The 15,578-nt window shown below is 39.8% G+C and overlaps 1 protein-coding gene across 1 annotated transcript in view; it reads right to left on the bottom strand.

Annotated features, from left to right (window-relative positions):
• The window catches only part of MRE11 (MRE11 homolog, double strand break repair nuclease), a 57,251-nt gene that overhangs the window by 30,293 nt on the left and 11,380 nt on the right, over positions 1–15,578 (bottom strand). Inside the window, exons 6-9 of the mRNA XM_053456095.1 lie at positions 11,420–11,534; positions 10,468–10,653; positions 5,562–5,733; positions 4,899–4,979 (exon numbers count right to left, since the gene is read on the bottom strand). Of these exons, the coding sequence (XP_053312070.1) occupies positions 4,899–4,979; positions 5,562–5,733; positions 10,468–10,653; positions 11,420–11,534 (554 nt within the window). The remainder of the gene's footprint in view (positions 1–4,898; positions 4,980–5,561; positions 5,734–10,467; positions 10,654–11,419; positions 11,535–15,578) is intronic.

Raw genomic sequence — 15,578 nt, 5'->3', positions numbered from 1 at the left:
GCTCTGCTTCCAACTTTGTGGGAACAGTTTGGGGAAGGCCCTTTTCTATTGCAGCATGACTGTGCCGCAGCGCACAAAGATCCATAAAGACTTGGTTGGGATGAGGTTGTTGTGGAGGAACTTGACCGGCTGCACACAGCCCTGACCTCAACCCCATTGAACACCTTTGGGATGAACTGGAATGGAGATTGTGAGCCGGGCGTCTCATCCAACATCAGTGCCGGACCTCACAAATGCTCTACTGGATGATTGGGCAAAAAATCCCACAGAAACTACAAAATCTTGTGGAAACCTTCCCAGAAGAGCAGGGGACCAACTTCATCTTAATGTATTTAGAATGCGATGTCATGTCCCTGTTGATGTAATAGTTCGGTGTCCCAATACTTTTGTCCATATAGTGTACATATTTGTGAATTATAGTATGCGATAATAAATATAACACAAATAAGGAACAAATTCATTTCCATTTTGAGCTAACACGCCTTGTCACCCACACACTGCTAAACAATGTAAAAACGTAACGGTCTGCATAGAACAAGAAGTACGTACACGGCGAGGGACGCCCTAGAAACGGTCTTTGGAGAACAATGTACAGCGAAGGGGAGAAACCGAACACATTCTTGCAAAGTTCTATTGTCTTGCTTAATGTCAGCAACAATACGTTCTTGCTTTCCTTTCGGGCGCTTTATTTTATCGCACAGCGGCAGAAGCTTTATCAATCGCAAAACAGATTACGGAGCGCTGCCTCGTACGCCTAATCTGGGATTTATCATAAATAGGCTGGTGTTCAGAAAAAAGAATTATTATTGCTGTGGGATTTTTGGTGAGAGAGCCTCTAAGACGAGGCACTCCAAAAAGTAACTTAATATGATTGTTCACCGGCTACTAGAATAACCACATTAAAGTATTAAAACTACCTATAGTTTGGAGAAGTCCGGGAAGCCGAGATCTGTGACTCTATGTGACAAAACCAAGGATTTTATTATAGACGGAGGGCATGTATAACGCATGTATATAACATATTTGGGCTGTGATTTAGTGTTCCAATGACTAAGAAGACTTTTAAGGTCTCTTTACATGGCCACTGGTAATAGAGCCAGAAATTAAACACCCTACCCCCCCCCCAGTGTCCCCAGTTAGAGAGCCAAATCCATGTCTCAGAGTCATGCTGGGACACTAAAGGCAGTGCTGGCAGCAGAGTTAAAGTTTCAACTCCTTCACTTTGCTATTCATTATTAAAGGCCAACACTGGCACGTTTCTTCAGCAAGGCCCTGTATTATGCATAATTCAACGGGTGAGGTGATAAAAACCAAATCACATAGATTTTAACTATACAGCATGGAAGACCAACCAAGCTCTTCTGGCAGTAGATGCTGGGTCTGGTTCCTCATCATGTATAGTGAAGTATATCTTGTCAACTAGCCCTTTAATAAACAAACTTCAGAGTATAATTATAAGAAACAAAAAACATAAAATAGTAGTATAAATGAATTTGTGTAAATAATATACATTATGTAACGGGGTAGAGGATTCAGAAGCAGAATAAAGCGCTATCTGTGTTCAGTTCCATTCTTAGACAAAAGGAGCGTCCAATATGCAGGATAGCAGCTTAATAGAGTAACTTAATAGAGTTCTTTCAAGACTTCCGATGCTATATGAATCATTCTTCTGTTGAGTTTGACAGCCTATTGAAGCCAAACCCATTGATTTTTAAAGTAGATCCAGGATGCATAACGGAACAAATGGCTTTCCGACGGCAAACCTGCGGGGAGCTCCACGGCTAAAGCCTTTCAAGAACATTTTATTTCTCTTCGTGTTCAACTACATTAACAACCACAGATATGAGTAATGTCACCAAAAAAAAAAAAAAAAAAAAAAGCGTCCTACACAACCTTAAAAAATATGTAACCTTTGCCAGGAACCGGCCTTCTGTCGCATCTGAAAATATACACCTTTAATGCCCAAAAATCCACAATGGGGGAAAAAAAAAGTAAAAAGTTATTGAGCAGAAAAGTAATTTATTACCCTTAATATAAATTTGCTGTCGAAGGTTTGCATCGCAAACATTTTTAAGCATTACTGCAACCAGCTGACATTTAAGATGTAATATATTTGGATCATGAGATATAAGCAAGCTCAGGGTCTAATTTTTTCCTTTAAAAAAAAAATACAACACGAGCTGGAAGCTGCAGCTCCCATCCTCCTCCATGGTCTGACGATTCTTGCCACCGATTGGCTGCTTGAAGCAAATGCATAGGGGGGGTTCTTTAAAAGGGGGATAACACAAAAATCTGAAAGGACCTTGTAGCTATCATATGCTTTAAAGCACGTATGATGGCTCAAGTGTCCCCTTAAATAAGAGGAGCAAAAGTTTAAAATGTGGGTTTATTACCATAGCAACTATATTCCATTGCGTGATGAAGTGATATGACAGAGAAGCATTGGAAGGAGAGCCTTTGGAAATTAGGAGAGCTTTGGAGTAAACACAAATGGTTAAGGGAGACAATACCATTCCTCCCAAGAGTCCTCCTTCAGGAGGGTCAGTTCCTCTTTGGGACCTGAATACCCGAGTCCCCCCTTTCCTCTGTATGCTTGGGCGTACAGCACCAAGAAAAAGTAAGTAAGCCCTTCGGAGCTTATCTAGGTTACAATAAATGAACAATCTGTTTTTAACTAGTAAACACACTAACACTGATAATCTTTCATGTCATATCTTTAACTTCAGGCGCGCAGCAGCTGTTTTTGGGGGTTTTCAGAGGAGCGTCTTCCTCCGTGGTGTCCTGCTGCAGACTCCATGCCTGTTCAAGGTTTTGCGTATGGTAATCTCATCTCATGAGATGTTCCCTTAAGGCTTTAAGGCTTTTAAGGTTACTGTAGGGTTTTGTGTTTTTATCTCACTGTGCGTTCTGCGTTGTGCCCTTGGAGTCATCTTGGTTGGGCGCTCACTTCTAGGGAGAATAGCCACAGTACTAAATCTTCTCCATTTATAAACACATTTGTCTAACTGTACTCATGAATATGTAAACTTTGTAACCCTTTCCAGTTTTATTCAACGGACCTCCAATCCTGTTTCATTGATTGGAGTCTAGGTTTGCTAACTCCCGACTCCAATTAGCTTTTGTTGAAGTACAACCTAGGGGTTCACATACTTGTCCCAACACTGTGAATTATGTATTCAATATGAATAGGAACAATACAATAATAACTAATTATTTGTTAAAAACAGATTTAAACATATGTTTAAACAAATTTATACATAAATGTTGGCAATTTCAAATGGTTTACTTAATTATTTTTAGGGTTGATACATATGTTCATACAAATCTGGACTAGGGGTTGCTAACAAGAACCTTTTGTATTCTTTCCATGTATTGTGTTCATAAAGTTTTAGAAAAACGTACCGACTTGTCCTGTAACATACTTTATCTAGGGATCATGTTTTATTAACTATCGCAGAATAAAATATTTCCAGTTTCAAAGCAATGTGAATATTCGCAATGTGTGTACACTATCCAAAATTATGAATTGCATTAATAGAAATAAGTTCCTTTGGTCTAGGAAGTGATAATATAGCATGCTCTATGTAACCCACATTGATACTCCTAGAGGACGCTGAACTATTATACGGTTAGTTCTTTGTCAATAATTTGCCCATGAATAATATATAAGTCTGTGCCCAGGACCGTGAGACACACAGACACGGCTATCTTCACAAAACTCATTAGTGGGGGCAGACTGCGTATCAAACTTGGAAACGGAAAGCGCGGTCGGAACGGAATAAATAAGGATAAGGTAACTCTATTGTAACCTCTGCGTCGGCATTTTCTACTATGTTTCACACACTGCCATAATAATTAAGAGCCAACCAAGAGTGTCTACTGTTTAAAAGTTTGGGGCCCACTTAGAAATTTCCTTTATTTGAATGAAAAGGTTAATTATATCATCCATTGAAATAACGTGACATGGAAGAGAAATCCAGGGGACACGGAGTTAATGTTGTAAATGACTTGTGGCTGGAAGTGGCGGATTTTGAATGGAATCTCTTCATAGGCGTACAGAGGGCCCTTTATCACTCCCATCACTCCTGCATCCCAATGGCACAGGGTGTTCGCTAATCTAGCTTTACGTTTAAAAGGCCAAATTGATGGTTAGAAACCCCTTTTGAAAATGTTCCTTGTTTTCCATTAAAATAGCTAAGTGACCCCAAACTTTTGAATGTCAGTGTATACGATTGTGTTAGTTATTTAAGGTTTGCCTGTTCAGATCTCCAGTCCGCACCAACCACCAACAAGGCCATAGCCAGGGCATTTTATCTACATTTTCTTTAATCGCTCATGAAGACACATTACCGACCACACTACAATCCTATTATCAGCCCGGGTAATTGGTAACATACCTGGATTCTACCTGCATCGTTTTAGCAGAACGTGCACGAGTCTTTATGTCTAGACATGGTTTATTAGAGTAGTATTAATAGAAGCACACATATCTTAGAGGAAGGAGGAAATCTATGGTTGACTACAATTTTTTGCCAGTAGAAACCTACTAAGGACGGACTTTACTCACCTCAGGGTCCCCAAGCATTTCCCTTAATGAGAGCAACACATTGATTCCTCATTTTATCTTAATTCTATTTCCTTTGGAAGGTTAGCCATTTAGTCTGTCATGGCTCCAGACAGAGAATGCCAGTTGTGACAGGTCCAAAGCTTGTATCGAAGTCAAGTATCATTCAAACGTGAATAACCAAGGAAATTAAACAATCAAATGGTTGAGTACACATTCTATTTCTATCCATTTTATCAATAAAAATAAAAGAGTAGGGACAATGGCTGCTTGTAACGACGACCCAATAATTATTTTGTTACAAGCTACTACCGCGGCCCTTGCTTGGTCTTACCCGCAGTCGTATCAAAGGCTTATCCGGCTGGCGAGGATTTCCCAGACGTTCTCTTTCTGCAACATCGAGCATGGCTTCAACCTAGGAAGAATGAAAGAAACCGCTCATGGAACACATTCTGCTTCTTGGGTCAGATCAAAGAACGGTTTCAGTCCTCATTCTTTCCAGATATTCCAGTGCATTTAAACACATGTAAGGTGAGCAAATTCAGCGTTTCCAAACTTTTTTTTATCAGACGTATATGTGGAGGGTGTGCATTCACATATATAAGAGCTGGCTTGGCAATTTAAGTGCAAAAGGAGGCTAAACTGACAGCGCATTTATATCTTTAGTGTTTGTAGCTCTCTCTTGAGCCGCTGGATCACGTTGCTGGAAGCATCTTAAGCTTTGTGAGTTTTCTAGGGTTCGCTGCTACACCCTGTGTCTGGTGGAGAAAGCATTGGGAGTGTGAGTGAACACACAGCATTGCTACTTCAGTCAACCCAGAGAGGGAAAAAACAAAAAACATGGAGTATTATTGTGCGTTTAGAACAGGCTGGACAGATCTAACCAAAAGCCAAAATGATCATCAGCACTACATCTATATGAAACAACAAAAAAACGACATAATTCCTGGGCTCATGGAAATTATGCATTTCGTTGTTTTCTTAGATAAATGGCTACCTTTTCGATGCAGAAGTTCTCGATGTCTTGCGTCGCTTTCGGGTTATCCGGGTTGAATAGGTCCTCGAAGTCGGCTAAGACAATATCTTCGATGAAGAACGGACGGACGGTCTGCAGTGGGATCTTTTGCATGTTCATTTTCTTTCCTTTTATTCTCAACAAACCGACATGCCTGGAACAGAAAACGCGGAGGCTTAGTCTCTTTATTGCTGGGAAGGTAACAGCGCTCGTACACATGGAAGAGGGACGCGGTGTCACAGGGCGTCTGTGGCATACGGACCACAAGTGTTCATCGCCTGATACAAGATGTCCGAGGATGGGCTTGTGAAGTAATTTCAGCACTAATCACTTTAGCTCAACCGGTTAAAAGTTGGTATACATCCAATATAAAAATACATCAATGACTCAGTCTTATATCGGAATTGTATTTAATATCGGAGCTGCAATCCAGCCAAGGGAGCTTTACAAGGACTTTGAAGATAATGCGATTGTTTTACAGAGCTCAGAGGTCTTCCAATTGCGTGGCGCTGCGCTCTCCCATTATAAAAGTTCAAGTTTAGCTTTTTTACCATGGGGGAGTCTGGAGGGATGCGTTGAAGGACTGCGTGGGAGTGTATTTAGAGATGAGCGAGGAGCTACAAAGAGTTTGGAAAGTAAGAGTCAGCAAGGACACAGACTGAGGCCATGGGGGTGAGCAATAATAGTTAAACTTACAAGCTAGAGTCTTTATGGTGTATTATTATTATTATTATTATTATCTTTTATTTATATAGCGCCAACAATTTACGCAGCGCTTAATACAATACATAAATTCAAGGGATATGACAAGATGAGAATTGACTGACTAAGACAAACCGATACATTTGGTGGAGAGAGCCCGGCTCGCAAGCTTACAATCTTGAGGGAATGGGGTGACAAAAATAAGGCACAGAGAAAGGGTGAGAGGTGGTGCGGGGGATATCGGTGATGGGTGAGAGGTAGTGTGGGGGGTATCAGTGACGGGTGAGAGGTAGTGTGGGGGGTATCAGTGACGGGTGAGAGGTAGTGTGGGGGGTATAAGGCGCAGAGAAAGGGTGAGAGATAGTGTGCTGGTTGTCTCAATGACAAGGAAGTTCTAGCAGCTAAGGTGGAACGCTTCTCTGAAGAAGTGGGTTTTGGGGTTTTTGTTGAATGTTGGGAGGGAGGGTGAATGCTGAAGGTTCCTTGGGAGTAGATTCCAGAGATATGGGGCAGCTCGAGTGAAATCTTGTAGACGGGAAAAGGAAGAGGTGATAAGTGAGGAGGAGAGCCTTTGTTAGGGAACAGTTAAAGACTGGCGGGAGTTTATGGTTGGAGATGATAGGAATAAAATTGGTTAGGTTGAGCATGTTGGTTAAGTTTGGTGGTTGAGAGTGATAGGAATAGGGAAGAATATGTGGGGGACAGAAGTAGCAGAGCAAACACAGGCAGGTGTCACATATAAAGGTTAGTGTAGAGGTACTGGGATAGCTGTGATGGCAGAGAGATGGGATTTGGAATAGTTTAATGGGGAGAAGTGGGTACTAAAAGGATCCAAAGAGTTGGTGCCCTCTACTGGCATGTTTAAATAGATCTGTTAATTAACTGTCTATATATTAGGACAACACTGGGGTGGGTGGGAGAGAGGCAGGGAGGGCGGGCAAAAAGTCAGTTGTTGTGGGGAAGATGGAGGAGTGTATTGCAGGCTTTGAGGGCTGTAATAGAGAGTTAAATAGTGTTGTCTATTTAAAGCACCATTTGCCACGAATGGGTTAACCGGGGTACTGTATTGACCCAATAAGTATCCTTTAACTGCAGACCAGTAGGGAATACCTCAAAATAAAAACATAAATCAAGGAAGAAAAAAAAAAGCTGGGCTGGCTCCTAATTTTTTTGTTGGGCTTCTATATCCAAACCAAATTTTTCGGCCCCTGCCCTAAATTAAAATTGCTATGGGTGCCAGATACAATGTATATAGAATTAAAGGGTATCGTATGAGAGCTGCTGTGTGGTTCATGCAAAAGATATATCGCTCTGCAGTTTGCGATCATGAGAGTAACCTACTTCCCGGGCACGTTCCCTGCAGGATCCCTTTTAGGCTCACATTTCATTGTAGAGTTCGTTTAAACCTAATAACAAAACATGGAGCCATCCAAAAAAATAAAAAAAACGTTCAAGACCTCAGATGTCTCCTGCGTAGATACAAAGAAGAGCACTCCGAGGCTTTGTGTTATTCTACATATTGTTCTTTGATTCATTCAGACCACTAAAAGGTATCACAAATGGCTAAGGGGGGCTATGAATGTGAAACACTAGGCATATTATTAAATGGCGGGGAGTGCCATTTGGAATGCATTAGCACTAATGGAGTGGGCAGATTGAACGGTGAGAGCCGCATAATCCATAGTTACGCTGCATGTAATGGCCGAGGTGTCTTTAATTGGGGTCTATTATATTGTAATTATGCTATAATTGGAAAAAAGTGTAAAAGCAAAAAAAGATACTTGTGTAATTTTCGATAGATTTAATGAAGATTATTGAAGATTTGTAGTAAAAAAAATAGCTGCTTGGTAAAGTAACATGATTAGGGTCTATTCACTAAATGACGAGTTGACAGGGAAGTTTGCAGGAGAGTTGGGTTTCAGCTTCTTCCCTTCAATATACAGGGTGGAAAATAACCTTTCTCTACCGGTCTTTAGCCTTAGAGACACCATCCAGGAAACCAAGAGACACTAAGACTCTAAATCCAAACAGTGTGTTCTGAAAGAGATATGAACGAATAATCGCAAGAAACCTTGCATGGACACCTCCAAGAATTATAGAAAGACATGGAATTTGGCACTAACATGGTTGAGGATTTGTTAAGGTCCTATCCCAAAAGACTAAGGACTATGAGGGGGGCTGGAGGAATGCTTGGGCCATGTCTAAAATTCTTCGAACAGGGCCAGTCGGATTTGGACCGACCCATTCCAAGCAAGATAAGGTTTTGGACTCCCTACTTTTCTTTAAAGCCCTAAAAAATGGTTACTTTCCACCTCGTAGACATAAAGGTCAATCCTAGCAAGCATCTGATGCAGGAAAAGCTTGGCTAGCCCCGTGTAATGTACAGTTCAATCAGCGAGATTATTTTTTCAGTTCCCTCAACCATTACATTATATATTTTGCAGGACCGGCTTTGCCTTTCTTGCCCTTCATAATAAACAGTGAAGTCAGGGACAACCTTACTGAATAAAACAGAATTCCTTGCATCGCCATGTTACACGCTGAAGAGGAGTTTAAAGCACTGGAGATCTTTAATGTGAAAGACTCAACATACGTGCCGAGTAGATGAAAATGTTTTGGTACTAACATCTCATACGGCAGCAAACACTCCTAACAGCTGGGTTTGGTTTACGAATCCTAAAGCACACACTACTCATTCCAGAAGGAGCGAGCTGGATTCCGTATCTGCCCTCCGTAGGAGTCACAGACTATCTAGCGATCTACAAGCTATTACAAAAAGCGAATGAATGTAACGGCTCTGGTGTTCTATATGAACTTCTACCAGCAGCATGTCACCCATATTTACGTCATACATTTGGGAAGATGGAAAGTTCACTGGCTTTAAGAGCTTTTCTTCAAAGCACGAGCCTCGATACATTAATTCATCGAGCGTATCTGCCCGGTTCAGCGGAATCTCGGTAGATGAATTAGGGTTTTTTTTTTCCATGTGATATAGAGTTTACTTCATGCCAGATGATGCACGGTGGTTACAGACGGTTCCGTTTCTGTACAGATGAGAAGCCGCTGCTTTGTTCGGATATGAGAGCACATCTCTAATTGGCATCTTTCTGCTCTCCAAGGTCCTGAATGAGCTCCGTGCAGCTGTTACATGCTTAAGGGTCCTCTGCTCGGCGCTCCTTGAATCGTACGGAGATTCTGACATTATGCGGGCCCTCTTCTGATTGTTTTAAACGTCTCTCCATGCACAGCTGAGCATTATAATTAACCCCTGCCATCCAGTAAAGCTCTGGGACCGCCATCTGTTTCCACTTAACGCCTCTTTTAAATTTGACCATAAATTAAATCATAAATCCTGTTGCCCCTTAAATGCGTAATAATAATAATAATAACAATAATAATAATAATAATGTGCATTCTTTACTTTATATATACTTATAAGAAGATATAAACACATGCAAAACAGATACAAGAGGAAGCTCTGTTACAAGTACGGCCCACCGCTCTTATACTTTGGTGGGCTGATTATTACCAGGGGGAGGTATATACTTTTTATAATATAAGTGCATACTGAATTCACACTGCGATGTTACCAAGATGCCTTCATTTAGAACAAGGAGAGATGTTAGAACAAGGAGCCCATCTAAAACAAGAGGGTCGGGTGCACCGGAAGGAGGTTTTACTTTATTTTAGTGGGTGGTAGCTAAGTTGAACAGTCTCCCAGCAGAAATGGTAGAGGTTGACACAGTAAGGGGATTTAAATGTGGGTGGGATAGACATACGGCTATTCTGGATCTATTACAAAGAGAAAGTTTGGGTCTTTACATAAGTAAAACATTCTAATCATATATGTTTCTAGTGGCTCCTGAACTGTATCATTTTAATTACGAGCTACTGTGTGCAGGAACCCTGTTGCGGACTATAAATTAATCGCATGGGGAAGGCTGTTAGGTGTTTAAACGCTACGTCTCATTAAGATGAAAGGCAGCTAATGTGCAGTAGGAGCGTTGGTGCCACAAGAAGCCTCTTTGCTCTAACCACTGATTACGCGTTAAAATATTCTCAGACCCATTCTTTAGACCAGAGGACAAGGAGGGAAATTAGTACATGACACACGGTACATGCTAGATTTATGGCACTTCATAACATTGGAAAACATTTCAAGGACGTATTTAAAGCGGGGACGTACTTCTTTATGGCCTCTCCTGGTGATAGCGAAGTGGCTATTGAGCTCCCCGGCTGGGACACGTAGAACAGTTGTTGTTCGTTCCGACTCGGGGCAATCTTGCACTCATGCTCGTGGCCCCAAATGACCAGGTCCAAAAACTCATCCAAAAACTGTTCGGGGATGTAATTTGTGGCTCCGTGCTTGCTCCTGTTTTTAAATTCAAAAAAAAAAAAAAACACGTTTTGGTCTCATCAGCAATCATATGCTTCAAACACAATATCCCAGATTACTTTTTATTTTTTATTTTTTTGAAGAGTGCATATTAAAGCACTTCTTTAATCATTTAAAATGCTACCCAGTTCATATTTGTGTCTAATCCCCCCCGACTGCCTCTACCGAAATCAGGAATTGTAATCTGGAAGAATACTCTGAAACGCTCCAACTGAAATCACTGCGATGAGCAGGAGCCAATCAGATGCATGCTAGTTGAAAATCAACGTCCAGCTAGTACACGTGAGATTGGCTGCCGCTATTCCCGCGGACGTCAATGGCCACGGCCCAGGACAATAAGGGGAAAAACATTGTGGTTACAGAAATATAAATAGTGCCATTTAATAATTTCCAACCATGTTGAACTTGTTTTACTGATGAACAATGAGGGTTTTAAAAGGGGTCCTATGACGACTGGAACTAATGTCATGGTTCAAACGGCAGAAACATTCCGCTCCACAATCACTTTTCATACGTAACGCCTTATGTCCATTACCCGAAATGATCAGTTTGACAGTATATTAAGCATCAAGAGGACACTTAGGCATGGTAGCTAGCCATACCACTCATGGTTGCCAGGTTCCATGCTTTGCAGAGAACAAGATAATTCTTGTCCCCTGTGTTCCCGACAAACTGATCTTCTGTCACATAGTCTAAACTTGCTCATAGGGTAAAATAAATCGGTAACATCGACTATCTTTACCTGTTCTGATGTATAACAAACAGGTTAAACCAATCCGACTCATCCTCACGAGGGCGCAGCATCGTCACCTGCTTGTTCACAAACATTCGATACAGCCTTTCGTCTGGTATCGATCCTGGAAAAAAGCAAGCAAAGGCAAAATTATTTTGATGTACAATATTTATACAAAATGCAAAGTAAGCGAACAGTATAAAAAAAAAATCTAAAAACAAATCAATATTTGGTTTGACCACCCTTTGTCTTCAGAACAGCATCAATTCTTCCGGGTGTACAAAGTTAGGGATTTTGTAGGCATATAGTTAGGTGTACGATGAACCAATTATACCAGGCGGGCGCTAATGGATCTCGATTTAATATGCTGGTTGAAACACGATCATCAACCTAAACGGAAGGAGTTGTGTAGGAGGAATAAAACTGAGTGAGGAACAGAAAAACTCACCAACAAGGTGAGGTTGCTGAAGAAATTTTAAAGTCAAAAATCATACACCATGGCAAGAGCGAGCACAGCAACAAGAAACAGAGTAGTTATACTGCTTCAGTATATATATTATATATATATATATATATATATATATATATATGCGCCGTATATACACACATATATATAGCTTCTCCACAAGAACAAGGTAAATTTAGGAATGAACGAGGATACTGTAAAACGATGTAATTGCTTTTCTTCATCCATTAGACCTGTGGGTTCCTCTGTGGTGATCATTAGGGTAAATCATGAATGGAAGGACAAAGTAGCAGGAAAGGAAAGAAAGAAGAAATTAAGTGAGGTAGAGAGCGAGAAGATAAAAGGGGAAAACGTGAGCGGCATAAAAGAAGAGAGGAGAGAGTGCAGGAATGGCTGGGGAGTCGGGTGAACACACCTATACTGAGAGGGATATTGTAAAAGTTTTGGGGGGGAAAATTACAACTCAGATTATTATTAAGGAGCGGACCTGTCGAAGCAGCCCTGCTTTATGGAGCGTCACAGGAAGCAGTTGTTTTCCTGTCACTGAGCCACGGGGGAGAAGGTGGGACCATGATGAAAGTGGGCAAGCAATATCTTCTCTCGAGGATAAGTACCTTTTTACCCCCGGGTTTGAAGAAAGCACATTAAAGTACTCAGAAAGTACTTCATATCATTCTTTGTTCAATATCCCACCCGGAGCATCACTTCAGTTCTTTCTATAACCTTTCTAGCATGCCTCTTTATGAGAGCCGTGCCTATATGTTGCCTCAACATGTTAAATATTCGAGCGAGAGAGAGAAAAAAACTAACCTTAGCTTTATTTTCCATAGCGGGGGATGTATTTATTCTACTATATTTAATCCATTTCTGATAAACACATGTTTTTTGCTTGAGTTGCTATAGAAGGAAAATCCATGCATGTGTCGGAACGGATTAATTTTACATGGAGGTTTTAACACCGCAGCATGAAATAGAATATTACATTTTAAGCCTCTGTAACTACTAGATAATATGACACAATGAAATAAATACACACACACACACACATATTATATATATATATATATATATATATATATATATATATATATCTTAAATCATTGGCTCTGGTGCCCAATCATTACTGTTTAGCAGAATTCTTTTATGCCCAAAGGACAGCGTCGAGAAACGGTGCTTATCGGGATATATAGCCATGGCAACTAATTACATATTCATATTCTTGTACACTGGGCAATTTTGTTGGTTACTATGGCAATAAGACCACTTTGCTGAAAAGTATTAACTGTTTTACATACAAGGCTTTACAGATTACACCCGGCTTTATCACGTTCGGAATGATCGTTGAAGTTGTTATACCAAAGAGGTACAATCTTCAGCTTTTGAGCCTTGGGGTCCCTTTCATCGTATTCTTCTAGCATTCTCCCCCAAAATCCTCCGCGCTCGTCTTGGATACGGCGGAGTGGATCATTATCAGTGAATCCGTTAAAATGCTGAAAACGGCCGCATTGATCGGTTCTCTTGGAAACAAAACTTGCTCTTTTTGTGTTTCAGTTTAGCATTTTGCTTTAAAAGAGTTGCTGTCAGGATCGTTGTTTTTTTGTTGTTATTACGGGTTGTTATTACGGATAACGTTCTGCTTAAGCCTCTTATTTTATTGGAATGGGCTGAAAAATCACTGCCTTAAAAAAGGAAAAAACTGCGGGCAGTTTCTTCTGCAAAACTACCAAGGTTTAGGTTTTCTTTGTTTTAGTTGCTTGTGGCTTTGTTTGCTTTGAAGGAAAGTTTTGTATATTTAAGAAGTTATTAGCCGCAGATTTTAATGCCGTTTTTGAGGTTATGGTTAGTGATCAGGAACAAATAAAAACAAAAAACATAACTCACAAAGTATATATTTCAGGAAAGTATCTGACTAGGAACATTTGTCATGTAGCCATTAGGCCACTAACCATCATATATATATATATATATATATATATATATATATATATATATATATATATATATATATATATATATATATATATATATATATATATATATATATTTATTTTTAAATCCCTTCGCACTGGTTAGCCTTTTCTCAATAAAAACACGTCTCCAGATTTGAAAAATTCACTGCATTTATAGGTTTGTAGTTACTTCTTGAAATAGTTAAATCCCATGAAATACTGATGGCATGCCAGCCATTTGTAGACTACAATAGACGGGAGTTTACAAACCACCACTGGCCCAATTCTTTTTAAAAAGAATGTTTATAAAAATGTATGTGTTTATGGTTGCTTTTTTCTTTTTTTTTTATCATTATTTGGTTTTGTTTTTTTGGGGGGAAAATGTGCCAATCATCAGCCGCTTTTGTCACATGGTAATGAGGTGTTCCTGACAGAAATTACAGAAACAAAATAATTATTTCTGCAAAGGGATGAGCATTCAACATTTCTATTAATTATGTTAACCCCAATGGGTTGTCCTTAAAGCCATTAAAAACAACGCATCATGCTTTGTCATAAAGGGGTTAAATTCAGCAGAGTAGGGCCTTTAAAATCCGCTGACAGGCTCGCTTTAATTTTTACTAATTGTCTGTTGAAAGTTACAACAATACAAAAAAAAAACCCCTAGAATAACAAATTCTGTGGTAGTTACACTAAAAAATATGTAAACATATCCTGAGCCGCCTTACCAAAGTGTACATGCTCAACAATAACAAAAAGCGCAGCCAAGTAAATGTACAATAAATCAACATAATTTGGGAAAATAAAAGGAGATGGCGTGTGAAGGCCATTTCCAACAACGCTTCCAGCTTTTGAGACCTTGTTTGCAATTTCTTATTATTTAGCCATTCACGAGTATTTACAGTAAATGTCATCTCGTTCATCTGACGTGCATGCTTTTGCCTTAGAAAACACTTTCAGGAACAAATAAATGCAATGCATACAACAGTGCCCATGACTTGTACAAAACAGCATATGGTTTAATTACCGACAATTAAAAAGTTTAGGGTGCAACAAATAAATTGAGAAAATCGATAATAATCGTTAATGATAATCGTTGCCAACCAATTTCATTAACGATTAGTTGAATTGACTCGAATATAAGATGAGGGTTTTTTCAGTTTTTATAATCCAACCTCAAATATAAATTGGATAGTAACACTAAGATCCAGATTCTCTGCAGCGCTGCAGGGGACCCAGATCCTCTGCTACCCGACACTTCTGCCAGGGGGTAAGTCTGGGGGGCAGAACGGCATATAGGGGGTTATAAGGCATATCTGGGGGGGTGGAGTGGCATACAGGGGGTATAAGGCATATATGGGAGGTTTTGCTTTGTTTTTTGATTATCATATTGATTGTTGTTTATCTGTTGAAGCATAGTTTTATCCCCCGTTGATAAAAGAGGATTTTATCTGGGAATCTATAAACCCTGGACCTCACGTACCTTACAAATATGACTAAATATGAATTTGAACGCACTAAATTCCATAAAAAGAGTCTTCTTTGCGTAGAGGTCAGTGAGAGAGGAAAGTATATATGGTTCCTCTTATTCTTTTAATAATAAGGCTTTTAAGAAATTCACCCAGCACAGTATACATTTTTGGCAGTCAATATAACAGTAGAGATGAAACAAAACGCTGCTACTGGTCACAAAGTCAAAGACGCTCATTGTTTTTATGATCCAAAAGATTTTACCATATAACCTATATAAAGA

This window comes from Spea bombifrons, chromosome 2 (genome assembly GCF_027358695.1).
Source record: "Spea bombifrons isolate aSpeBom1 chromosome 2, aSpeBom1.2.pri, whole genome shotgun sequence".
NCBI lineage: Eukaryota > Metazoa > Chordata > Amphibia > Anura > Pelobatidae > Spea > Spea bombifrons.
The sequence above is the reverse complement of the archived record's forward strand: the minus strand, read 5'-3'. Positions and strand labels throughout refer to the sequence as shown.